At 42.1% G+C, this 27018-nt stretch overlaps 1 protein-coding gene across 4 annotated transcripts; it reads right to left on the minus strand.

Annotated features, from left to right (window-relative positions):
* Nucleotides 1-200: 200 nt before the first annotated feature.
* Nucleotides 201-22379, minus strand: ccdc120a (coiled-coil domain containing 120a). Of its 4 annotated transcripts, none has more exons than XM_054771136.1 (12): nt 21782-22379; nt 14352-14451; nt 7779-7907; nt 7615-7685; nt 7400-7527; nt 7216-7329; nt 2602-2731; nt 2482-2538; nt 2306-2405; nt 1591-2234; nt 1294-1522; nt 201-1223 (listed from the first exon to the last, which is right to left on the minus strand). In XM_054771136.1, the coding sequence occupies exons 4-12, from the start codon at nt 7625-7627 to the stop codon at nt 1115-1117; spliced, it is 1524 nt and encodes a 507-aa protein (XP_054627111.1). In that variant the 5' UTR covers nt 7628-7685; nt 7779-7907; nt 14352-14451; nt 21782-22379; the 3' UTR covers nt 201-1114. The 4 variants fall into 4 exon arrangements, with proteins under 4 accessions (XP_054627111.1, XP_054627022.1, XP_054626936.1 ...); XM_054771047.1 differs by having other exon boundaries at nt 7594-7685; XM_054770961.1 differs by having other exon boundaries at nt 7400-7685.
* Between the last annotated feature and the right edge of the window lie 4639 nt (nt 22380-27018).

Below are 27018 nucleotides of genomic sequence, written 5' to 3' on the forward strand. Positions count from 1 at the left end.
CCTGCCTCCTTTTACAACAATCTTATGACAAATGTGGAATGACCTTAACAATATTTAGATAATTGTTACTAAACATTTAATTATCTAAATATTGCTAACACTGTTTAGTAATAGTATAATTCTGACTTAAAGATTCTCATCATTTTTAACATTTTATTTTATCATTATTCAATGATTAACAAAAACAGCAGCATGCACACAGGAAAGGCGTCAAACGTTTATTTGCAACAAACACGCTGTCATTAATTTACGTAAAATGTGTTGTGTGAAAAAGTACAAATGAGTCCAAAAAGTTAGAAAAGATTTTTTTGAAACAGAACATGTGCAGTTTTTCAAAATTACATGAACTGTACAGAGCAGTGCACCTGAACGCATCACAGCAGCAACAGCCATGACGTCCCAATGGCAGACAATCCTGGTTGGTCCATTAGGACAGCTGGTTTATTTAAATATTCACCTATGCATACTGTGGTCACATGACTGCCGCTGTCAGTGATATCCTCACAAGTTATAAAATCAGTCAGTCCTCAGCAGCCAATCATCTGATCGTTACAGGTGGGTGGGATTTAGCTATGTTCTAAACAATGTTTGCAATAACAAAATCTGATGACATGAGGGACGTGTCATGTGACCACAGCGTTATTTAAATAGTCATCCTTAATCAATAACCAAATTGATCACCATCATGTGATTGTCACATCAGCTGATTGTTCAAATAAATAAAAAGATTGTTCCTCTCATTCTGTTGGCTGTCACCTATGAAGAACACGCCCAGACCTGAAGGTACTGGCCTGAGTCAGTGATATCATCTGATGATGTCATCAGGTGTCCTGATTGTTTCAAAGTGTTGTAGAAAACATCAAAGCCAACATGGCCACCATGTTTACAAGCAGATGTGCTTCAGGTTGAACCTGAATGACAAAGAAACAACTTGTCATTATTGCTTTTTCTTCTGCAACTGGAAGAAACTTTGGGCTGGTGGGCGGAGTCTTTGGACATGGTCACTAAACGTGAAAGGTTGCGGTCCCTGAGGCGGCGGCGTACAAAGGCTCAGAGCCACCACCCACTTCCTGAAGTGGCGTTGGCCATTTTGATCTCTCAGCATCTCGATGAGTCAGACCAGAGTTCCTGGTGATGTTGGTTCCACAGGTGCTTCTCTGAGAGAAGAGACTTCCTGTTTGTGGGGAAGGGCGGAGTCAAGATAAAGCGAGCTGTCCACAGACCTGACAGAGAAAGAGAGAGCGATGTAGCATGTTGCCATGATAACAGCTAATAGGCACATCGTACGCCCACCTGGCATGCAGCGGGTGTCCGTGGAAGGTGACAGAATGGGGCAGCGCCCCCTGCTTGCAGTGTGGCACAGGCCGAGGCCCCGCCTCCGTCTGATAGGTAGGCTGCGGGAGGACGCCGTGAGTCGTCCGTCTGCGCTGAAGAGCTCCTCCAGCCTGACCTTTGACCTTCCCATTCGCCTGACTAGAGTGGGAGGAGCCTATGGTGTTCCTCAGGTACCAGTCCCTAAGACCTGTCAATCAAGGGTTGCAGTGTGTCAGAGCAAACAGGAAGTGACCATATCTGTGCGGTGGGGTTTACCTTCCAAGGCCAGGGCCTTGTGAAGGCTCCTGGTTGCATCCTCCAGGTGTGCATCCTGGGTGGGGCCCATCTGAGAGGGCTGAGGGGGCAGCAGGTGAGGGTGGGGGTCAGGCTGAATGTGGCCATCGGCTTGTGACACAGGCAGGAAGGGGCCGCAGGATTTGGTGCGGGTGACTTTAACACGCCGCTGCTCTCCCATGTGGATATGGTAAGTGGGCGGGGCTCCTGGGGGAGGCTGGGCCCCGTGGCCGTTGTACTGTGGTGGCTGGTGCAATGTGATCGGCTGAGAATGCTGTCGCTGTTTGGTCAACACATAATCCAGCAGAAGGTCACTGTAGCCCCGCCCTCGCTCCGCACCGCTTGCCCTCCATCCCCCCTCCAAGCTCTTGTTGGCCGCTGGGGGGGCGTTTGTTCCTCTGGATCGCAACGCCCCCTGCAGTCCTGGCACTGCCCCCTCCTCCTCAGGAGAGGCCCCCCGGTCTAGGAACCCGTCTGAGCTGTTACTGCGACGGGCCTCCTTGACCTCTCCCAAGGCCGCCCCCTCAGATGGGCGGGAGGATGGCGAGCTGTCATGGGAGCGAGTAGGAGCAGGGGGCTGGAGAAGGAGGGGCCTGTGGCTCTGAAGAACCTCAGGATGCTCAGGCCTAGAACAGAAACAGTTTTATTAGAATGTCTTTTACCTTAGCTTAGCTTGTCGTAGTTTAGCAGTAATGACCTGTTACACAACGAACTCCTCCTGGGTTTGCTAGGGTAGAACAGCTCCACCGGAGAACCAGCAGCCACCAACAGGGGGCGACTCTGAGCCACAAACTCATCTGAGATGAACACAGACGATGACATCAACTTCTGTTTTGGATGATGTCAGTGTGATGATGTCACGGTGTGTGTTACCATTGTCGTGTCCAGTAGATTCAGATGTGGAACTACTCTCTGACCTCACTGTGTCATCTGCAAACACACACGCATAAACAACAGCCCCTCATGCACTCAGTGTGTGAGAGTGTGTGTTACCAGTGTGGCAGCCTCTGTGCACGGTCGTCTTGCCGTGTTGTGTCTGTGTGTTGTGTTCACGGTCATTGTGTTTCCTCAGCGCGCCACTGAATAAAGTTTTTTTAGGTCTCACACGCTGACCGTCTTCTTCCTGCACAAACAATACATACAGGTTAGTGATGGAAATTTTGGCTCTTTTGAGAGAGATGGTTCTTTTGGCTAGGCACACTAAAAAGAGCCGGCTCCCAAGTGGCTCTTCAGATTTAATTAAAACGTAATAAAAGGGATTTGGGGAAAAAAATAAAACTGATTTCATAGGGCCTGAAGAGAGTTTGTTAAAAAAAAATCATATTCTAAATCACACCACAAATTGATCTCTAACTACGTCAAATGATTAGTCCTATGCTCAAAGTATTTTGCACGCCCATTTTTTCCAATTTTATCTTTTATTGGATCATTTATTGGATTAAGGACCTGACTCACAGAGGTTTGTCACTGTACAAAAGCCAAAAAATATTGTTGATCATGCTGTGTAATAAAAAAGTAAATTCAGCAATACTTTGGTTGCATTATTGTTAATGCTTTGAAGAGCTATTTTCATAACCATATTCAATTACACAAATTCATGTTTGTAACAAAAGCTTATTATTATTAAAAAAAAAAAAAATTGGGATCGGATTGACAAGACTATAAAAAAAATCGGATCAGATCGGAAGCAGATCGGTACATCACTAATTTAAACCTCAATGAACAGCTACAAAAATAAAATACAATGTTTTATATTTATATTTATGAGCAAATGAGCTTTTATTTATATTATAAAACACAAAAACAAACACCTATCTCAATTGACAAAATAGGTCAAATATCTTCATGCAAATTTCTCGCAAACAGATCAGCTCTAAGAGCACCACAGCTGTTTAACGCTGCCCATCCCCTGCCTCAGGGCACAGAGATGCCGCCACACATCTTGAACAATGACGAGGAAAAAACTAATAGGCCCCCAATTGGTTACCAACGACGCAAACCAGCTCCTGTCATTCAGTTCAAAGAGCCGGCTCTTAGAGCCAATTCGTTCGTGACCAACACATCACTAATACAGGTACATGTGGGCGGGGCCACACAATGCATTCTAGTACAAGTGGGTGGGACCACACGATGCATACAGGCACAAGTGGGTGGGTCCACAAAATGGATATGTGTATAATGTGGGCAGGGTCACGCAGTGCATACGGGTGATTCTCTTGAAAGGAGTACCAGAGAGGTGGCCGTCACTTTGAGGGGCATGACACACAGACTACAGTGATTTGAAGCTATAACCATGTCAAAAGATACTGCAAACATATTGAATAAACAGGGGAAACATTGTTGAATATTGAATACTTTCTATGTGTCGGTTGTGTAAAAACCACAGTCTGATGTCAGCCTGTTTTGTGACATGCAAGTGTCACAAAGACGATGAAATAAATAATACAAAACGGTGGAACTTAACGTTTCAGCTGCTGTGATTTCCGAAGTATAACATTGTGCAGCAAACGCATTTTGTTGCATCCAAAACATGCACTTTGACGAAGCTCCGACAAAACATTACACCTCGTTTAAACGTAAGGAAATGTATTCAAAGAAGACTATACTGTATGCAAATGCGCTGACATCTGCCTTGAGTTTTTTTTTGGCAGAATTCAGACAATAATGAAAGTCACACTGAATTAAAATTAGAAATACGGCGCTACGATCAAAATTTTTATTTTACATCTATCCATCCATCTTGCCGCTTATCCTCACTAGGGTCGCGGGTATGCTGGAGCCTATCCCAGCTGACTTCGGGCAAGAGGCGGGGTACAACCTGGACTGACAATTGGCAAGACAGAGTTGAAAAAGGCTCGTGTCGTGTTGGTCACTGCATCCACTCCAGGCGGGTTATTTTTAGGTTTTCCTCAGCTCAGCTCATATCTAAAGTTACTTGGTAAACTTGTTTCGTTACGTATGCGATGCATTTGGTAAGACGGAGCTGCAAACGGCTCGTGTTGCGGGTTTTTTTTTGTCTGCTTGCTTCTAATTTGTCTGGTAATATAAAGTTAGTTGGAAAACTTTACTCGTAGTACTGAACGCAGTGCTTTTGATAAAACTACAGTGAACAAGGCTGACAGATTATTTCCCTGTGTGCCATCACTGGATGTTTGCATGAATCACCAACTTCACACAGATCATTAAAAAATACACATACACAGTACACATGTAATTGAATAGTAAACAATAAATATAGCAACTTCTGATCAAGCCATGGCAATTTCAGACTTAAAATAATGTACAAATTTAAGCCACACCCATGCTGGCAAAATCACGCCCACTTCCGGTTTATGTCCCACCCATTCCAAGTACAGATACACATACAGATAATTTAGATGGGTGAACAAATACAGATAGATACAGATACAGATACAGATAGTGGTGTACTCACTCATCCCTTATAAGAATCAACCATAAATCCTTAGATTAATTGATTGTAGAGACATGCACTGGGTATTGCAAGACTAGCAACCAGCTGACAGTGCGTCTCTTAAACAACGCTCCGTAGCTTAGCATGACTGAAGATGAGTAAATAGCATTAGCAGCACTAGCATTAGCAGCACGCTAGCTTGTCACTGAAGATTTACAACACATCAGCAAAACATGTGTACATTATAACGATCTAATTTAGCATATTTATTATGTATTGTGGGGCCGTGTAGTGGTTAGCATGTTGGCCAACACAGTAACAGCTTGGAGATCGGGAAAACCTGGGTTCGATTCTCCCCTGGGCATTTCTGTGTGGAGTTTGCATGTTCTCCCCATGTGCGCGTAGGTTTTCTCCGGGTACTCCGGCTTCCTCCCACATTCCCAAAAACATGCAGGTGAGGTTAATTGGAGACTCTAAATTGTCCATAGGTATGAATGTGAGTGTGAATGGTTGTTTGTCTATATGTGCCCTGCCATTGGCTGGCGACCAGTCCAGGGTGTACCCCGCCTGTCGCCCGAAGTCAGCTGGGATAGGCTCCAGCATGCCCCCGCGACCCTAATGAGGAAGAAGCGGTATAGAAAATGGATGGATGGATGGATTATGTATTGTGTAAAACTATGACAGGAACAAAATCAAACAAAATCAAATTAAAAGCAGTAACTGCAGTAGGCAGTTTCCTGTATACACCTGCCGCTAATCACTCCCTTGGCCTTCTTAAGCACGGCAGCAGGACTCAGTCGTTGCCAGATTGTCCCTCATGCTGCTCACGCCCTCTGCTCAACTCGGCTTCATGTTTGCTCTTTCCCTGTTCCTGCTGTCTGGCTTTTATCTGTATCATGTTGTAAGTGCCTGTTCCCACTTGACTTATTCAGCAGTGTTCTGATTTTTTGCTATGGCTAATTATTTCCTGCGTGGTTTTTCCAGCAGCAGTGTTTCCCTACTAGCCTTTTTCTAGAAGTGGTTGTGTTCTGTATTTTTAGAGGCTTTGCCCTATTTCCGTTGGGACTCTAGTAGAGCTTATTGTATTTGTTTGTACTTTGTACACTTTTTGTTAATAAATATTTTTTGTTATACGAATTCACACTGTTCCCGACAGAATCGAATCGAATCATATTGTTTGTACACTGCATCGAATTGTTCCGTTTTTAAAATATATCGTTTTTTAATTGTATCTTAATCCATGTATCTAGATGCGTACCGAATCGTCTGTCACAAAGAGATTTACATCCCTAGTGCTAACTAACAATGCTTTGAAGAACACAGTGTTGAATCTTGCACAGAGTTTGAAGTAGGTCCATCTAGTAGCTGTGTTACGTGAAATGTAGGTCGCCATTTCATCCTGGTCAGCCCAACAACACCCAAGATGAAGCTGCGAATAAAAAAACGTCACAGAAAAAGCCTCACTATCATAAATGTTTTGCTTAACTTGCACACATTTTAATTGTACTGTAATTGTAGGGTATTTGTCTTTTAACAGAACAATTTTGATGATGGTTATTGAATGAATAAAAATAATTTCTTTACAATACTTTCAAAGGTGATTTTTTTTTTCCTATACAGTACTTGTGTTGTCATGTCCATGTTACATTCAAAATAACGTCCGTTTTACAATCATTTGATAAATTTGTTGGATCTCTCGTTTTCCTTCAACATCCTGTGTCACGGATGCCAGCCTGTGAGGCTGTGCGAGTGTACGTTGGTAAACCTCACTCCCTCTGCCTTAAGAGCTGCGCTGAACACGCGGCCGATCGGTCCGGGCTTTTAGTTGTGTGGTCAGCGCCCTCGCCTCCCATTACGAAGGTCCTGTGTTTGAGCCCCGGTGCGGGCAGTGCGAAACAGGGTGGGTTACACCTGTTCAAGCATGAAACCAACTGCACAAGGTCATTTTTCCATTACTGTTCATGTGTATGCACAGAAAAACTAAAACGGTGAGGCACTTATTTACAAAACTTTTGACTTAAAAGTAATGTATTTACTCATACAGGGGCTACACATTGCATACATGTGCAAGTGGGCGGAGCTACACAATGCAGTCTCATCAAAGTGGGTGGGGCCAGCAAATATATCTTAGTGGGCGGAGCGTACACATCCTTTTCCTCCAAATACAGTAAATATCGACACAAACATCAGCTCACCTCTACCCTGCACTTCCTGTTTGTCTGACGTGAGGCCCCACCCCTGCGCCGCACACATGGGGGTTTCTCCCCCGTCGCCAGGGGGAAGTCAGCGGGCAGCGTGCCTGTCAGCTCCTAGCCAATGAGATCACAGTTCAGCAATGTCGACGCCCACACTGACAAACGTTACAACGAAGTAACTCACCGCCTCCTGCAGACACATGCGCCTCAGCTCAGCCAATCGCACACTGAGCATTGCCTGCAGGCTCCGCCTCCGCTCCTGTAGTTCCACCATGCGCTCCCTCTGCTTCCTGTCCCAGCATGTGACCACAGCTACAAAACACATGCACACATCACTACTACACAAGCGTGCACACACGCACATAGGTTGTGTCTCACCAGGTGCTGGGATGAGTTCACCTTTGACCTCCATGGCTAGCCTCTCCCATGTGACTTCGCGTTCCTCTGTCCTCACTGATTAAATCTCTCACCTGCCCGGTACGACACAGACAAACACACACACACATTTAGACACATGGTGCTGAGTAGCTGTAGAGATACCAGACTGTGACCTTATAAGTGACCTTGTAGGTTGACACATTTAGAGGGAACAGGTGACCCCTGCAGCCATTCAATGACCATCTGGAACGTTTCAGGAAGTGGAGATGTAAACATTCCTAGATTGCTTACAGTTTGTCCAGTTGTGTTCACACCTGAGAAGAACGAATCACACGTGAGGATGGTCATGTGACCAAACAGTATTCTACAATACCAGCAAGTGCACGCACACACATATGTAAGTCACATGACCTTAGCGGCATGAATGTGACCTTTGGCCTGACACTGAAACAATGTGCAGCGAGAACAGGAAGTAGAGCTGAACAGGAAACAGGAAGAGGGAGCCAGCCTTGAAACAAAAGGAAGCGTGTGAAGAGTTCAAGCAGAGCAAAGCGGTGTTTACACTTGCACGCATTTTGCCTCCACATTGTCCTGCAACTTACCCTGGCAAATTTATTTATACTAGTTTGTGCACTTTTTGTGTTTTTAGTTTTGTGTTCTGTTTACGCATAAATTACACACTTGGCAGGCAAGTGCGCATTGTGCGCATTTGCACAAAATGACCACGCTCCTGCAGGACTTCTTTACACTTTGTCAAGTACTGTTTAAGTCTAGTGCACGACAATAGCACGCGCGGCGCGCTTTGTTCCTCCATGTATGCATTGTCACCACCACTTCCCACATGTTGTGGCATTATTTTCTGCCACGCAACAGCAGGTATCAATGCTAACTTAATTCCTACAAACTGTTGAACTCTTGAGAAGAAGCTCTCCTTTCAGAAAAAAACGGTAAGTCTATATTATCTCAGAAAGAGATTGCAGAAAAAGCAGGAAGGAGGCAACTACAAAAAAGAAGGCACTGCCTGTGGGAGAGGGAATTGCTGATAGCAGACATTGCTTCGAGCAATATGATCACTTATTAACAGAAATTCACAAGGAAGATCCAAGCAGCTACTTACTTGAGAATTCCCCCCCCCCCCCCCAAGTAATAAACGAGGCTTGAGATTGCACACCCGTGCACCCACGTACCCACAAACCAACCCCCCGGAAGCTCTGCTGTCAAAACCATATATATAGACAGCGCTTCGCTGAGCCATACGTCATTGTCGCCGCCATATTGGATGTGGCAAGGCTGCGCTGTAAGTGAATACAAGGAAATGTACTTCATAAAACGCCCTTCTCCAAAGAAATTTAAGTTGATGCCTCTCGTTTATACATTCACACACAAACTAATATACTTGGGAAACAGTTAGGCACCAAAAAACATGTATGTTGATGTCATCAGCGGGTGACTCTCAAAAATGTTAACACAAAACATGTTTTTATAGTTTTACATGCATAAAACAATTCCAAATGCATATACATGTCAAATGAAAAGGATAAATGAACATTTAAGGTTACTTTTACCTTCAGTGAAGACGTGATTCTTGATGTGTTCCCAAAGACACGATGTGGCAGGGAGACACAACACAGACACCATCTTCCTGTTTTGTCATGTGTTATTTCTTAAATTCAATTGAATTCAATGGTGTTTTTCACCTTCTTAATCAAATTGCTGTCACTTGAAACTTTCTTTGGCTCCATTTTGGGTTACTGAGGTGAGAAACACTATTGAATACAAAAAATAACTCGTGGCAAATCAGGAAGGTGGTGTCTCGCTGCCACATCATGTCTTTGGGAACAGTCACATCAAGAATCACGTCTTCAATGAAGGTAGAAGTAACCTTAAATGTTCAATTATCACTTTCATTCATCATTTATATGTATGTATATGAATTTGGACTTGTTTACTACTTGTAAAACTATACAGTAATTGTAACTATAAAAACGTGTTTTGTGTTAACATTTTTGGCTTCCTGGAACGAATTAATTGGATTTACATCATGTCTTATCAGCCCTTAAAAATTGATTCAGTTAGCGTCCGTTTCAGTTAGAGTCGGACCTCTGGAATGAATTAATTACGCTAACCAAGGTTCCGCTGTATTTTACATCCATCTCTCTCTATCTCTATCTCTCTCTGTGTGTGTGTGTGTGTGTTAGGGGTCTCACAAGATCTTGCAAGATGAAAACGTGACAAGATTTCTCGTTCAGTCTAGTGGGCACTAGGCCTGAGACAATAAATAAATTCATGACACAATAAATGAAAATAAACTGGATAATTTTGCCGCCCTCAATATATTGCCATGTGCATGCATGTCTGTTTTGCTCGTCTCTCGCCCTCCAAACAGGCAGGAAGAGGATTCGCTTTGTGCTTTGGTTTCAGCACCTTGGCGCGTTTGTTCCACAGAACAACGTCATGAACGGAGTGTGACCCTTTTGTCAGTCATACAGTTTCTTTGTCTCAGTGAGTGGAGGCAGTGCCACTAGCATCCACACAGAGTGCATAAGAGTGTAGCCCCGTGAGGAGAAATGCACGGTGACGTAGTTGAAATTAAACTTGTAGATTGCAATATATTGTCATATATTTGTATGCTGAAGCCTATTCCAGCTGACTTCGGGCGACAGGCGGGGTACACCCTGGACTGGTCGCCAGCCAATCGCAGGGCACATATAGACAAACAACCATTCACACTCACATTCATACCTATGGACAATTTAGAGTCGCCAATTGAGCTAACATGCATGTTTTTGGAATGTGGGAGGAAACCGGAGAAAACCCACGCACGCACGGGACAACATGCAAACTCCACACAGAAATGCCCAGGGGAGAATCAATCCCAGGGTCGTCCTGATCTCCAGACTGACTGTGTGGCCAACATGCTAACCAATAGGCCACTGTGCGGCATGTTACAGATCGTCAAACTAATTTAAATATTAGTCAGTGACAACACAAATGAACACAATATTCAATTTTTCAATGAAACTTTTTTGTATTAACTTTTTAGTATTGCTGTGTGAAAAACTGATTGCCCCCTAAAACCCTGATAACTGGTTGGGCCACCCTTAGCAGCAAAAACTGCAATCAAGCGTTTGCGCTAACTTGCAATGAGTCTCTTACAGCGCTGTGGAGGAATTTTGGCCCACTCATCTTTGCAGAATTGTTGTAATTCAGCCACATTGGAGGGTTTTCTGCATGAACCGCCTTTTTAAGGTCATGACACAGCATCTCAATAGGACTTTGACTAGGCCACTCCAAAGTCTTCATTTTGTTTTTCTTCAGCCATTCAAAGGTGGAGTTGCTGTGTTTTGGATCATTGTCCTGCTGCAGAACCCAAGTTGGTTTCAGCTTGAGGTCACGAACAGATGGCCGGACATTCTCCTTCAGGATTTTTTGGTAGACAGCAGAATTCATGGTTCCATTTATCACAGCAAGTCTTCCGGATCCTGAAGCAGCAAAACAGCCCCAGACCATCACACTACCACCACCATATTTTACTGTTGGTATGATGTTCTTTTTCTGAAATGCGGCGTTACTTTTACGCCAGATGTAATGGGACACACACCTTCCAAACAGTTCAACTTTTGTCTCGTCAAACGATTTTCTTCTACTGTATATTCTTCTTTTATTTTGAGTATTTTCCAAAAGGTCTTGGGGATCATCAAGATGTTTTCTGGCAAAATTGTGATCAGCCTTAATGTTCTTTTTGTTCAGCAGTGGTTTTCGTCTTGGAACTCTGCCATGCAGGCCGTTTTTGCCCAGTGTTTTTATTATGGTGGATTCATGAACACTGACCTTAACTGAGGCGAGTGAGGCCTGCAGTTCTTTGGATGTTGTTGTGGGGTCTTTGGTGACCTCTTGGATGAGTTGTCGCTGCGCTCTTGGAATAATTTTGGTTGGCTCCTGGGAAGGTTCACCACTGTTCCATATTTTCACCATTTGTGGATAATGGCTCTCACTGTGGTTCGCTGGAGTCCCAAAGCTTTAGAAATGGCTTTCTAACCTTTTGCACACTGTTGAATCTCAATTACTTTTTCAAACAAGGCCATGTAGGTTTGGATTTTTTTCTCTCTTAATAATAAAAAGTTTCATTTAAAAACAGCATTTTGTGTTCAGTTGTGTTGTCATTGACTAATATTTAAATTTGTTTGATGATCTGAAACATTTAAGTGTGACAAACAGGAAATCAGGAAGGGGGCAAACACTTTTTGACACTGCTGTATCTCTGTCTGTGTGTGTGTGTGTGTGTGATTCTCCTGAAAGCGATACCAGGGAGGGTGCCGTTACCTTGCGGAGGAACAGACTACAGTGGTTTGAAGTTGTCACCAAAATAAAATATATTGCAAACACATTAAATAAACGGGGGAAATAATACAAAATGGTGGAACTTACCTTTCAGCTGCTGTGATTTCAGAAGTATTAACACCTCAATGTGCACCAAACGCATTTTGCTGCATCCAAAAGATGTACTTTGACAACACTCTGACAAAACGTGTACGTCGCAAATGTAACCAGCGTAGTCCGCACACAATGTAAATAAAACTGAATCGTGGAACGTAATAGGCAAATGAGGTGACCTCTGCCTTGACACACAATGCCACCTTCAGAGCATTTGCGTGTTAGTTCTCTGGTTGTTTCGTCAAAACTCAAGAGAATAACGAAAGCGACACCGATTCAAAATCAGAAATATGGGGTGGTGTCCGTGATATGTGTTACATTCAAGGTCCTGTTGACTTGTGTTAACAAAATAAGGGTGTCATAAAAAAATAGTTTACACCAACATTGAGGCAGAAAACAAAGTATACTACTTTTCAAAAGTAAACAGTGTCCTCCTGTAAAAAGAAACTTCATAATATTTAGATTCAAGTTGAATGAATCTAAATTTTATATTTATGTACTGGTTGAAAATAGCCCTGTAAGAAATTCATGGTAAAGTTGATAAAAAAAAAAAAGTTAATATCATGACCCAATTCATGGAAACGTTCAGACATTTAATTCAAAAACAATTCTGGTTAGCGCCCTCATTTAAACTATGCAAACTTTTATGACCTTGCCTTCTAAAAGCATCGATATCAACAATCGTTAGGAAGTGGGATCGAAACTCGGAATCAGAACCGGAATCATTCAAACAATGCCCAAGAAAGAAAATAAAAAATATAAATTTTTTTGCTCCCCCTTTCAGGAGAATAAGCAGTGTGTGTGTGTGTATCTATCTACCTGTATATCTAGGATCTGTATATACTGTACACACACACACACGCACACACACACAAAGCAAACATGAAGGATAGGTTGTCTCAGTTGACACTAGTCAACTTGTGTAGAGTAGAAGAGAAGGCACACATATTTCTACAAATATTTTACATATTTTATAAGAGGCAACAATAAAGAAAGCACACTTGATACAATGTAAAGTAGTCAGTGTACAACTTTGGTAACTGTAAATTTGCTGTCCCCGTCAAAATAACTCAACACACAACCACAAATGTCTAAACCAATGGCAACAAAAGTGAGTATACCCTTATGTTAAACTGTATTAATTGGGCCCAATTAGCCATTTTTCCTCCCAGGGGTCATGTGACTTGTTAGTGTTACAAGGTCTTAGGTGTGAATGGGGAACAAAGTGTGTTAAATTTGGTGTTATCACTCTCACGCACGCTCAAATTGGTCAGTGGATGTTCAACATGGCACTCCAGGTTGTGAAAAGGTTGTGAAAAAAGGAATTGTTGCTCTATATAAAGATGTTCTAGGCTGTAAGAAGATTGCCAACACCCTTAAAGTGAACTGCAGCACGGTGGCCAAGACTATCCAGCACCGTAATGGGACAGCTTTCACTCATAGCAGGCCTTGCCATGGTCCACCAAAGAAGTTCCATCCAGAGGTTGTTTGTAAAATAGGCGTATGAGTGCTGCCAACATTGCTGCAGAGGTTGAAGGGATGGGGGAAGGCAGGGTTTGATCTGATCAGATTTTGCCTGTTAAAGGCTGTGGTATTAAATTTTTGATCAGCTGATGAAAAGCTCATTTAAGTTTCATGATTGTTTGCAATAAACTAAACTGCTTTGCCTTTTGAAATGCAAAGAACCTCTGCTTAGAACCTCCTTAAGATCCAACAGTGCAAAATGTAAATTCTTGCAATTTTTCAGGAGTCTCTCTCTTTTGTGCAATGGTGAGCTCCGAAAAACAACACCAACAGTGAAATTCTAAGTAAAGTATATGCAAAAGTACTGTATTTATGTTGTTAATATCATTACCATGTCACTATGTAGTCAACTACGACGCACTCTTAACACCTTTCAACACCCATAAAAAGCATACTTCCCCCGTTTTAACACATCCTAACATTTCAACAACACACACAGTGCAAGGCTCCTGCAGACAAAGACATGCAAATACAACATTACAATATTCATGACTGTTGAAGCACACACACACAACCACTGTGAATGTGTGCATGGATACTTTAGAACCTATTGACAATATTCCATGGGGACATCAACATGGATGGAGGACATAATGACTACATTGTGAATATAACAGTATTTAATAATAGTTTCAGGGACATTAAGTGAAGCTCAAAAGTTCTGGGGGGAAACAGCTGACTAACATCAACAATGAAACAACATCCAACAAGAGAACGGTCCAGACTGGACAGATGTGGAGGACAGACATGGAGGACAGAGGTGTAGGACACACATAGAGGACAGTGGAGACAGCGACTACCTGAGGAGAGTTCCACTTCCTGTGTGCAGATCATCCAGAACGTTCCTTCCGTCTGCCTCCAACACTCAGCTGGTCCGCTCTGCTTGAAGAGGACAGCGCCCTGCAGGGAATCAAACACATTCAACCACTTCCTGCCTGGCCTTACACAATAAAAGCGGATGAGGTGATGAATGAAAGTTAAACAACACTCATGTCATCTTTCACTGTATCACAGATGACCTTCACAAACGCTAATTTGACCTTTGAGCATTGTCTTCACTTCAATGTCACTTTAAAAACAATGCTCAAAATGGGACAATGACACACACACACACACACACACACACTCACTGACTTGTTCATGTTGTCAGTGGGGGGCAGGAGATGGGGGTGGGGCGAATTAAGGAAGAAGTCAACGGGGGAAGGGGGTAAGTAACATGACTCTTTTTTTTCTCTTTGAGTTTTTGTAGCGCTACTTTGTTTAATTTGTGTTTATGTAGTGCGCTGCTCTCAGAGTGGTTACATTGGCCGTGGGCTGGGCTTTGGTGTATCATCTGATTTTCATCTTGTGACTCTGGCTGTGTCTCAATTCGCGCCTTTAAGTCTTTTGAGTGCAGAAGTGCGCTCACACTGAACTGTACGGCAATATGCAGTGCACTGTCAATACCTGGATGTTGCACTCATGGCAAGTGTACGGTGCTGGGGACTAGCCACCCTTAGTAGTCGCCATCTAGGCTACGTAGCGGAAGGGGAGGGACTAACTCAAGAGGTTGCAATTCACAATTAAAAGGCATAGGAGAAGAAGAGAAGAAGAGAAAAGAAGAAGCTGGCAAATAGTGTACGACAGAGATGGATTTGTGACAGCAGTACACTGTCAAAATTTGCAACCTTAGGAACGATACGCAGTGTACACAGTATACTTACTGAAGTGTACTGACGGAAATATTCAATTTGAGATAGGCCTACAGCCCTTGTAAAGCCAAAATCTTGTACTTCCATCACTACGCTTCAATATGTATACTGTGTACTTAGTTCCTGAGTGTGCAAATGTTGACAGTGAAATTCTGTCCCAAATCCATTCCCGTCATTGCACATTTCACTTACCAGAAGTGACAATATTCACTAGAGATGTAACGATTCATCGATGCATCCATTTATATACCTATGATCCAACTACATCGATCTGTGTCCAGCAGTTTCCATTCAGGATGACCTAAATCGATCTGACATCTTTTACAAGGTAATCAATCGATTGATTCGATACTAGGAAATGAAGCCTTGGATTTAAGCACGGCAGGCTTTATGGATGTGTGTTTTTTTAGCACGTTAGCACAATAAACTCGTGTAGCAGTTTGATTTGGCGTAAGTTGATTATTCATGCCTGTAGAGTGGGTGCACAGATGACGTCATGTAAAGGCGACTGTTGTGGTTAGCAAGGGTTAGTATGGTTGGCACATTGAATAAATGGAGCCGAAACATTCACTCCAAAGAGCACAAGTTTGTGAATTTTTGAGTGATTCTAGACGCCCTACACCTCCAACGCTACACTGGATTCAGTCTGCCTGTGATGTCATCGCCACGCTTTATACTGGATTTATACTTATATACTTTATTAGTGTGGGACCACATCAAGTCACATCAAAAGTCCGACTTTAAGCCTTTCAAACTCATGGATCGGCATTTCAGGAGAAGTAGGATATAAATTCACTTTAATAGCTACCTGCACATGAAATTTTGTTCAAATCTGATGGTGCAAAATATGTTAATTTTGTGTACATTGAACTGTGTACATGCAGTTTGTAATGTGGCATGTGTCGTGAGGCCTACATGAAATGACACTTGATTTTCTTCCCTGGACTTTTTGATGATCAAATACATGTAAATGGCTACTCTGTTGACTTTCAAAACAAATGTCACAGCCTAAGTTATTATATATTTTGTAGTACGGTTCTAATTGGTCCGTGGGTCGATCACAGCTTTTGTCTTGACTCAATGTTAAAGCAATGGGAACCGAAGGCACTATTTCCCGCTATGAAATCTGCTCTAACTTCTTTAATGCTTGGGATAGAGAAGTGAATGAGGTATCAAATTAAAATTCAAGTCATGTAGATAAGATAGAATTAATCACAGACTTGATTTAATTCAACCTGTTCATTCATTCATTGCTAATTCAACCTGAAGTGTTGGTTGCACTTTACTCAAATTAAATGTGAACTCATTTGCCATTTGTTGTTTACTAGTTTGTTTTATATCCATTACTTGTTTGTTTTATATCCATAATGAATGTGTACTTGATTCCCTTACAAAAAAACGAGAATCTAGGAAACTTCACATGCATTGTCCAGTATCCAGGGATTTATTTCACAGTCAAACTGGTTGAATTTTTGGCTAAAAAGTTACTGAATCAATTTAAATTTAATGAATCGTTTCAGATCCTATCGTTCTAAATGAACCAATATCGTCCTTGAATCGTATCGGCAACCATGAATCGAGATACAAATCAAATTGTTATTATAACAAATTATTATACCCCTAATATTTACCCGTCTCCTTTTCTTTTTCTTCTCTCCTTTTCCATTGTAAATTACAACCACCCTTCCGTTATGTAGACAAGATGGCGACTACCGAGGGGCTAAGTGTCCATCACTGCGCACTCACCATTTTGAATGCAACATCCAGGTACTGACGCCTCAGCATGTAGGCACTTATGCACTAAAAAGACCTAGTGTAAGTATGGAAGTAAGCATTCCCCATAGCTAGAACCGCCACTGGTTCCAGCTATGGACCACATGGGCAATTGCCTAGGGTGGCAATCTCTAGGGGGCGCCACGATGGGGGAAAAAAAAAATCCTTCATCAAACGTCCACCACTGATCAAACCATACTGAATGAAATAAAACGTATTTTATTCTTAATATTATATTAAGAATATCGCAGACCAAGACTACCAAACGTATGTTATTTCACTACAAAAATATGAAATAAAAAGGAAGGAATTGTGAGTCAATACTAGGGATGAGCGAGTAGACCGCTATCTGTATCTGTTGACCCATCTAAATTATCTGTATCCATATCTGTACTCAGCGTGGGCGGGGTATGAACCGGAAGTGGGCGTGGTTTAACCGGAAATCGGTGGGGCTTAAATCTGTACATTTAAAGTCTGAAATTGACATGGATTGATCAGAAGTTGCTATATTTATTATTCAGCTATATGTGTACTGTGTATGTGTGTAAGTGATCTGTAAGACTTTATTATTTAATTAGTTTTTAATGATCTGAGTGAAGTTGGTGATTCATGCAAACATCCAGTGATGCCAAACAGGGAAATAATGTGTCAGCCAACTGGCTTTATATCACCAGACAAATTAGAAGCAAGCAAACAAACCAAAAAAACACTGGCAGTGACCGACGCAACACGAGCCGTTTACAGCTGTCTTGTCAAATGCATCGCGTTCGCAACAAAACAAGTTTACCAAGTAACTTTAGATACCTGCTGAGCTGAGGAAAACCTACAAAAAAAAACCATCCGATGCAATGACCAACTGATTACACACCATGATTAGTGCACAGGTGTGCCTTAGACTGCCCACAATAAAAGGTCACTCAGAAATGTGCTGTTTTATCACACAGCACAATGCCACAGGTGTCGCAAGATTTGAGGGAGCGTGCAATTGGCATGCTGACAGCAGGAATGTCAACCAGAGCTGTTGCTCGTGTATTGAATGTTCATTTCTCTACCATAAGCTGTCTCCAAAGGCGTTTCAGAGAATTTGGCAGTACATCCAACCAGCCTCACAACGTGTAAACACACCAGCCCAGGACCTCCACATCCAGCATGTTCACCTCCAAGATGGTCTGAGACCAGCCACTCGGACAGCTGCTGAAACAATCGGTTTGCATAACCAAAGAATTTCTGCACAAACTGTCAGAAAACCGTCTCAGAGAAGCTCATCTGCATACTCGTTGTCCTCGTCAGGGTCTCGACCTGACTCCAGTTCGTCGTCGGAACCGACTTGAGTGGGCAAATGCTCACATTCGATGGCGTCTGGCACGTTGAAGAGGTGTTCTCTTCACGGATGAATCCCGGTTTACACTGTTCGGGGCAGATGGCAGACAGCGTGTGTGGCGTCGTGTGGGTGAGCGGTTTTCTGATGTCAGTGTTGTGGATCGAGTGGCCCATGGTAGCGGTGGGGTTATGGTATGGGCAGGCGTCTTTTATGGACGAAGAACACAGGTGCATTTTATTGATGGCATTTTGAATGCACAGAGATACCGTGACGAGATTCTGAGGCCTATTGTTGTGCCATACATCCAAGAACATCACCTCATGTTGCAGCAGGATAATGCAGGGCCCCATGTTGCAAGGATCTGTCCACAATTCTTGGAAGCTGAAAACGTCCCAGTTCTTGCATGGCCAGCATACTCACCGGACATGTCACCCATTGAGCTTTTTTGGGACGCTCTGGATCGGCGTATACAACAGCGTGTACCAGTTCCCACCAATATCCAGCCACTTCGCACAGTCATTGAACAGTGGACCAACATTCCACAGGCCACCATCAACAACAAGATCAACTCTATGCTAACGAGATGTGTTGCACTGCATGAGGCAAATAGTGGTCACACCAGATACTGACTGGTTTTCTGAGTCCCCAGACCCCCCCACAATAAAATAAAACGGCACTTTTCAGAGTGGCTTTTTATTGTGGGCAGTCTAAGGCACACCTGTGCACTAATCATGGGGTCTAATCAGAATCTGCATATGGCACACCTGTGAGGTGGGGTGGATTATCTCAGCAAAGGAGAAGTGCTTGCTATCACAGATTTAGACAGATTTGTCAACAATATTTGAGAGAAATGGTGATATTGTGTATGTGGAAAAAAGTTTGGGATATTTGAGTTCATCTCATAAAAAATGGGAGCAAAAACAAAAGCGGTACTTTTACTTGAAGGATTTGTGCACTGCAAAAAAATAATTTTATTCTATGTATGTTGTATTTGATTTTTTTTGCTTATTTATTATATTATATTTTGTATCTTTTGTGGCACTGTATAACTTATAGTTTTTATAGTTTAGTTTCTGTACAACTGGACTTAACGCAAGTGTTCTGTTGATTATAAAATCATTTGTAATAGTCCAATAGCTCCAACCATTATGCCATATTTGCCTGTCTTGTTGAGCAAGCTGCCATCGCTACTGTTGCAAGCGGTACCATTATATGTGGTAATCTACAAACTTATTTTTTATAGGGTTTTTTTTTTACAGTTTATAGTTTAGTTTTATAGTTTTAAAAAATGTTTTGGAAAAAAATAGTAATGTGAATTTGTGTGCGTGTGTGTGTGCTTCATTCATTCAGCCCAGGGCGTCATTCAAGCCAGAACCACCATTGATCTAACCATCCATTTTCTATACCGCTTGTCCACATTAGGGGCACGGGTAAGCTGGAGCCTATCCCAGCTGACTTCAGACAAGACGCGGGGTACACCCTGGTCTGGTCGCCTCTTTTCATGTAACACGGCCTATTTTGACATCTACTCAACAAAGTGCATACAATTCAACCTGTAGAAATGAGAGGCAAATAATGGTAATTAAAAGTTAAACGTTTACTGTGGTATTTACTTAAGTTAACAAGTTTGCAAAGTGTGTTTTGTCACTGTGTAATATGTAGTCAAGTGTGTACTTGTACTTGATACTTTTATAGAAGTATCTGGATTGGAGAAAAGTCAAATTTAGTTCACATAAAGGTGTTATGGTTTATAAAACATCCTCATCCTCTCATAACAAGTGGTGTCATTTGAATGAAATCAGATGTCATTTAATTTTTCCTGTGACATTGAAATGCCCTTCAACTCCCTGGGGTCCTCACTTTGATGCAAAGTCCTAATCACACACTCAGACATGCACTGTGTGTGTGTGTGTGTCTTTGTGATGAATGTAGGTCAGGCTGCTGATGCTGGCATGGCAACAATGTAGAAAATCCCAACTGTGAATACTTGACTGCGATTGGCTGAGAGAGCCAAGCAGGGAGCCAATAGCCTTGCAACCCTGGGGCGCTGTGTGTCTGTGTCCTTGTTTTCATCCTCTTGCAGGGATCTGTTGACTTTAACCATCAATGAAATGAAGACACGTTAACAAGTTCATGTCTTTTTTCAATAATAGCTATTGAGTGATAGTCCATGTTCGTTAGCATTCACTGTTTAGAAGTGCCATTTTAACAGCACATTGTCTTGTTAAAAATGATTTTAAATGTTTGGGGCTTTTCTGAGTGAAGATAACAAAATAGCAAAAATGTCCCTCAAGTGACAACAAAGTCCATCGTGTCCTAAATCTAAAATATTGAGACAACTATTGCCATTTCTGTCATTGCAATGCAACATGCTGTATATATTTCTTGAAATAGTTACAAATTGAGATCTGGAAGGTCTGGGTTTGAATCTCTGTTGAGCATCTCTGTGTGGAGTTTGCATGTTCTCCCTGTGCGTGCGTGGGTTTTCTCCGGGTACTCCGGTTTCCTCCCACATTCCAAAAACATGCATGTTAGGTTAATTGGAGACTCTAAATTGTCCATAGGTATGAATGTGAGTGTGAATGGTTGTTTGTCTATATGTGCCCTGAAATTGACTGGCGATCAGTCCAGGGTGTACCCCGCCTCTCGCCCAAAGTCAGCGAGATAGGCTCCAGCATACCCCCACGACCTTATTGAGGAGTGGCATAGAAAATGGATGGATGGATGGAGTTACAATTTGTCAAAGTTGTGTTTAAGACTGGACTGTTCAGGCTGCGATCGATTCAACAGAGAATGCAATGATGAATGAAGGAGAATATTCCCAAGCATTTCCATACGTTGACTTCACTTTTTACAAAGTCACTTTCCAATGCCAGTCATGTGATGTATGCCACATGATATTTGTGCTTAATTAACACGCAGTCATGTGATGTATGTCACATGATTTTTGTGCTTAATTAAAACGCACAAATTTGACTTGTGTCCACAATGACGTTCTTCCTTGTTTTAAAACATCTTCTTTACATTAAAATAAAATATTTAGAAAACGGTCAGAGTCATGTTTTTAAAGTATTTCACCTTTTACCATTGTCACAAAGTAACATAAGTTCATCATTTAGAAGCAAATACTGTACTGCAGGTTGACTCGTGCGCACGGCGCAGGGCGGGGATGCCGCGCCACAATAACAAGTGGTCCACTGCTATTCCAAACTCTGCTGGATTTTCACCCACTTCCAGGCGCGCTTCAAAGCCTGTCAGAAAGGACGCTGCGCGACTAGATGACTGGAAGATGTTTGACTTGCAAGGAGAACACAGGCAAGCCTTCTGGAAGCTTTGATAGAACACTTTGATTGCATCACGCTCGCTTTCCCAGTACATACCCTAACCGTAACACACTAAAATGTACACATTGTCAAAGGAGTGTGGCGTGTGGTACATGCTTTACCTGGACCACCTGCGCGCGTGTCCGTCTGCCCGTCCACAAGCTGCATCCCGCTGGCAAAGGCTGATTGTGCTAAGTCAATTGATTGATTGCTTTATTGATTGTCGCCTTGTGCAACCCTCCACACGCTTCTCAGTCATCTTCAGCATCATCCTCCGCTCGTCTCCTCAATAAGCTCCATGTGCACCAGGAGGCGCGCCACCGAGACGACGCGAGTGCGCGCTCAGGCTCCATCAGGCTGCTGGGAGAGGATCAGTCGCTCGTCGATTGATTACTAACCCAACTAAGAATATCCGAAATTGGGAACACGTTTGAGTCTGTATAAAAGTACAATAAATAACTTTAAACATTTCGGCATACGAAGAAAAAGTCATGGACATATATACGTAGACGCCGGATCGTGTTGGTTTGCCCACTGCTGCGACACGGCAACGTCGCCGCCATATTGGATGTGGTAAGGCTGCGCTGTAAATTATTACAAGTAAATGTACTTACGTTCATAAAGCGCTTTTCTACAAATAAATTTAAGTCCTAGCCATAGACATGTATAGTAGACGCCTCATCGAGCGCTGCGCCGTACGTCAACGTCGCCGCCATATTGGATGGGTCAAGGCTGAGCTCTAAATGAATACAAGTAAATGTAGCTACTTACGTTCATAAAGCGCCAGAAATTGAAGAAATTGAAGTCCAGGCCATAGATATACACTGTTGATCAAAATCTTAAGACAAGTTGAAAAATTGCTAGAATTTGCATTTTGCACATTTGGATCTTATTGAGGTAGTAGAGCTACAATATGCAAAAGCAAGAAGGGGGAGTGAGACAAAAACATTTGGAACTTGTAATTTAAACAAAAAAAACTGAAATAAGTTGTTCATCACCTGATCAAAATTTAAAGACCACAGGCTATAAAAGCAAAAATCTGCTCAAAATGTTAATTTTCTGTCAGGCATTCACACTGTCATGCCCTCCTGATGGCTAAAGCTAAGAAGCTTTCTCTTTTTGAACGTGGTCCGATTGTCGAGCTGCATAAGCAAGGCCTCTCGCAGCGTGCCATTGCTGCCATTTTTTTGAAAGATCCTGAGCATTATGGAACAAAAAAGTCAAATGGTAGACCCAAGAAAAATCGCACCTGCGCTGAGCCGGAGGATCCAATTGGCTGTCCATCAAGACACAGGGCGGTCTTACACCCAAATTAAGGTCCTTACTGGTGCCGACTGCAGCGCAATAACCATCAGACGGCATCTGAGGGAAAAGGGTTTAAAAAACAAAAAAGGAATTCAAAGACCTTGTCTCCTTCAAGGCCACAAAACTGCCCATTTAGACTTTGCCAGGGAGCATCAAACATGGGACATTGAAAGGTGGAATAAAGTTTTATTCTCTGATGAGAATAAATGTAACCTTGATGGTCCAGATGGCTTCCAACGTTACTGGCATGACAAGGAGATCCCACCTGAGATGTTTTCTACCCGGCACAGTGGAGGGGGTCCATCATGGTCTGGGGTGCTTTTTCATTCAGTGGAACACTGGAGCTTCAGGTGGTGCAGGGTCGTCAAACGGCGGCTGCTTACGTGCAGATGTTGCAGTGGGCATCGCTCATGACTGAGTGCCCTCGTCTGTGTGGTAACAGCTGGGTTTTTCAACAGGACAATGCTGCAGTTCACAATGCTCGCTAGACCAAGGACTTCTTCAGGGAGAATAACATCACTCTTTTGGACCATCCTGTATGTTCCCCTCATTTAAATCCCATAGAGAACATTTGGGGATGGATGGCAAGGCAAGTTTATAAAAATGGCCATCAGTTCCAGAAAGTTGATGCCCTTCGTGAAGCCATCTTCACCACTTGGAACAATGTTCTCAATAGCCTCCTGGAAACACTCGCATCAAGCATGCCCAAACAATTTTTGAAGTGATTAACAAGAACGGTGGAGCTACTCATTACTGAGTCCTACTGAGAACAGTTTTTGTTCTGGCTGGTGATCCCCTGTGTCAGGCTGGTCTAGCAGGGCACTCCCAAGTGCAGTGGCACTGCAGTAGAGGCAGAGGTCAAGTTGGCGACGGCATATCCTCTCGGTGGACGTAAGGGGTCACTGGGTCGATATGGGGCGCGTCCAGGTCCTCCCCACTCGCTGTTGGTATTGATCTTGGATGCGGTATCGATACGGTCCTCGGCATGCTCACGATCTTGCTCCCTTAACACTCGGTCTACCAGAATTCTGCAACTACTAGAATGACCATAGCAGTCATTTTGACTCTTTGTATATAATTTGGATTATCATTAAAAAGATCTAAAAATAAATTGGTGGAATAGGTAAAAAAACACATCAGGACACTAAATGAAACCTATAGTGATTGAGTGTTTGATTGAATTGACACAACATAACTTCTCTGCAATTACACATGCAAACTCAAACTGCAACCATTTTCTCTGAAGCAAGGCTAAAGCCTCCATAGCTGTCATCTTCTTTCTACTTGTCATTTTTGTCTCTCTTGGGTTTAGAGTGACGCTACAGCTAGGTTTTAGCATCACAGAGCATAAAAAACAAACAGCTAATAGAGCAGGAGGAAGGGCGGGAAAAATGTAGCAAATAGTGAAATATGACACCCCCTGTAAAAATCAGGCAGTCAATTTGACTGCTATGGTCATTCGAGGTAGTAATACTCAGATCTCTTTTCTGTTTTGAAATTTTAATGATAAAACAATGTTAGAATAAAATATACATACATTTAGGAAAAGTCAGGGTCCTATGGGTACATAGGTTTTTTTTTTAACCAAGTTATGACATTGCAAGTTTTGAAAACAGTCAAAATGACTGCCTTGGAAGTTCGAGTGTTAAACGGTTATCCAATCTGATAGCGAGGTCGATGAGAGTCTCCAAAGAAGTGGTATCATCACATACAGTACAGCCAGTTTGTCCTTCACACAGACATTCAGAGCCTTGCGAAAAAAGTACAACAAATAATATAAGCATTGCAAGAGTCCAAACAGAAAAAGGGGAAAGCCAGTCACAAAAATACAAAACCAAAAAACAGTACTAGAAAAAAGGCTAGTAGGAAAAAAAATAGGCAAAGACAGAGCACAAAAAAACACTGCGGATAAGCCAATGTTATACACTCAAAAAAAGTAGTGCAAATATTTTTGGTTGATTTGATTCAACAGGTGTAAAATATATACTATGAAACATGGGAAAAAGAATATTATGCAGTGGGAGAGGCATTCAGATGCAACCTTTGTCATGGGAGCTGTTGTGCCAGGATTGTATTGGGTGTGAACTTCCGCCAACGCCCCAGACTCAATCTGGACCACTGATCTGTACTAATAAGTCTGGATAGCTCATACGTCGCACGCCGGAGTGCAAGCCGCTGAAGCCAAAGAGACGCCATCTTACTAGTCACATCGCAAGAGAGGCTTCCAAAACATCTATATTTTAAATTAAAAAGCGGAGAGATTCTCCCATTCCTTCAAGTAACACAAACTTCGTCCCTTAAAAACGATTTGACACGTTATTCTCTATCTTTTAGCTATATTATACAGACTTTTCCCCCTTCCAATTCTCATTGCCTTTGAGACAAAATTCTACTCTGCACCCTGGCTGAGCACTCCCCTATAGCAATGCATAGTTTTACTCCTCTAGAAAGAGATTTTCATTTTAACTGCATATCCCATCCCTTTTTTCCACTAAAATCCATGGTCATGATCCTTTACTTTTTTTTCTTACTTTCATACAATTCACTATGCTCTCGTCTGTACAAAATAGGAATCATAAAAGAGAGTGAAGTTTTAAAATCATTTAACATTTTGCTGATTTTTTTAATGATTTTTTTTGTTTGTGTTATGAAATAGAAATAACCTCTTTTCTGATATAGAAATATATTTGAACAAAAACCACAGGAATAATATGTGATAACCATAATGTGTAATAACCATAAACACATACGACCACTCACACACAGAAAAAAACAACAACACTGAAGCAAAGCCATATGCTTTGGGTAAGACAATACGTTGTTTGCAATCTCAAACATACCGGTATGCATGTTCAGTAATATTATTTTCCAGAACATATCATATGAATGAATCCTTTTACGTCAGTCATTCAGGAGCAAAAAAAAAAATGGTTGTTTATCCAAATGAAGGGTCATGCCGGGTCAATTGTATGCAAACTGGCTTGCTAACTGCACTGTACACAATGCCTGGTAAGCATCATGGAAGAACTGAGATTCTCCCATTCCTTCAAGTAACGCAACCTTCGTCCCTTAAAATAATACATATATCATGATATAACAAAAAAGTACGTCAATTTCCTCTTAGCTATTATAGAGCTATATAAACGTATCAATTCTGGACATACATTTAATCAGAGGAATTTTTTCACGATCGAAAATATCTGAGAGATGGACAGTGCAAAACCCTTAAATTATCAATCTTAAATCTACATTTCAATCATACTTACACGTGAAATGTTCGTCCACAGCCTTTGAACTGGCGATTTGTGCAGTTAATAGCTGCACAAGCAGGCATCTTAAGTCGAAATTTGTGTCCAATGCGAATTAATAAAAGAAGTTCACCACGAATGCAAAAGCTTGCCCGAGAAGTGTTTCTTGCGAGTAGCAATATGGCGGCCGTTTGCCTTCACAAGTCATCGCCAATGAGCTATCCAGATATATAATACAGATCAGTGATCTGGACGAAGAGCTGAGTTCTCGTCTCATTGCTGTTATCCAGCTTTATCTGTTCTTACAGGTCAGTTGTTGATGAAAGTTAATATAATCTCCTTAACGCAAAAATATGCTTAGGGAAGTATTTGAAAGATGTAAGACTGTTTTAAGTGCTTTGGAAACTTTGTGACAACTTTGGTTGTCTTCGACCGCGTTTTAGGCGGCTATTTTGGGTTCGGATGGCCCCCATTCTTGTCTCACAGGTAAGCTCATTGTATGTGCTAATTGGGCTCCTACACACACGCACATACACACCTGCAACCACATTATCTTTGTTAGTTGGCAAAAAAGGTTTGTATTTTGAAATTAGATTTTGTATGTGATTAATTTGTCTCTATTTGCATATGTCCAGAATTGTAGCAAATTACCACATTGCTTCTTTAATGTACAGGAGAATAGAACTGTACTATTTGTCCTATGTGATTATAGTGGATTACATGCATTTAATGTCAAGTGATGGTGTATGTTAACATGTTTATGTTGCAAGTATCAAACCAAAACAGTGAAATCAGCTCCAGAAATG

This window comes from Dunckerocampus dactyliophorus, chromosome 1, assembly GCF_027744805.1.
Source record: "Dunckerocampus dactyliophorus isolate RoL2022-P2 chromosome 1, RoL_Ddac_1.1, whole genome shotgun sequence".
NCBI classification, from domain to species: Eukaryota; Metazoa; Chordata; class Actinopteri; order Syngnathiformes; family Syngnathidae; genus Dunckerocampus; species Dunckerocampus dactyliophorus.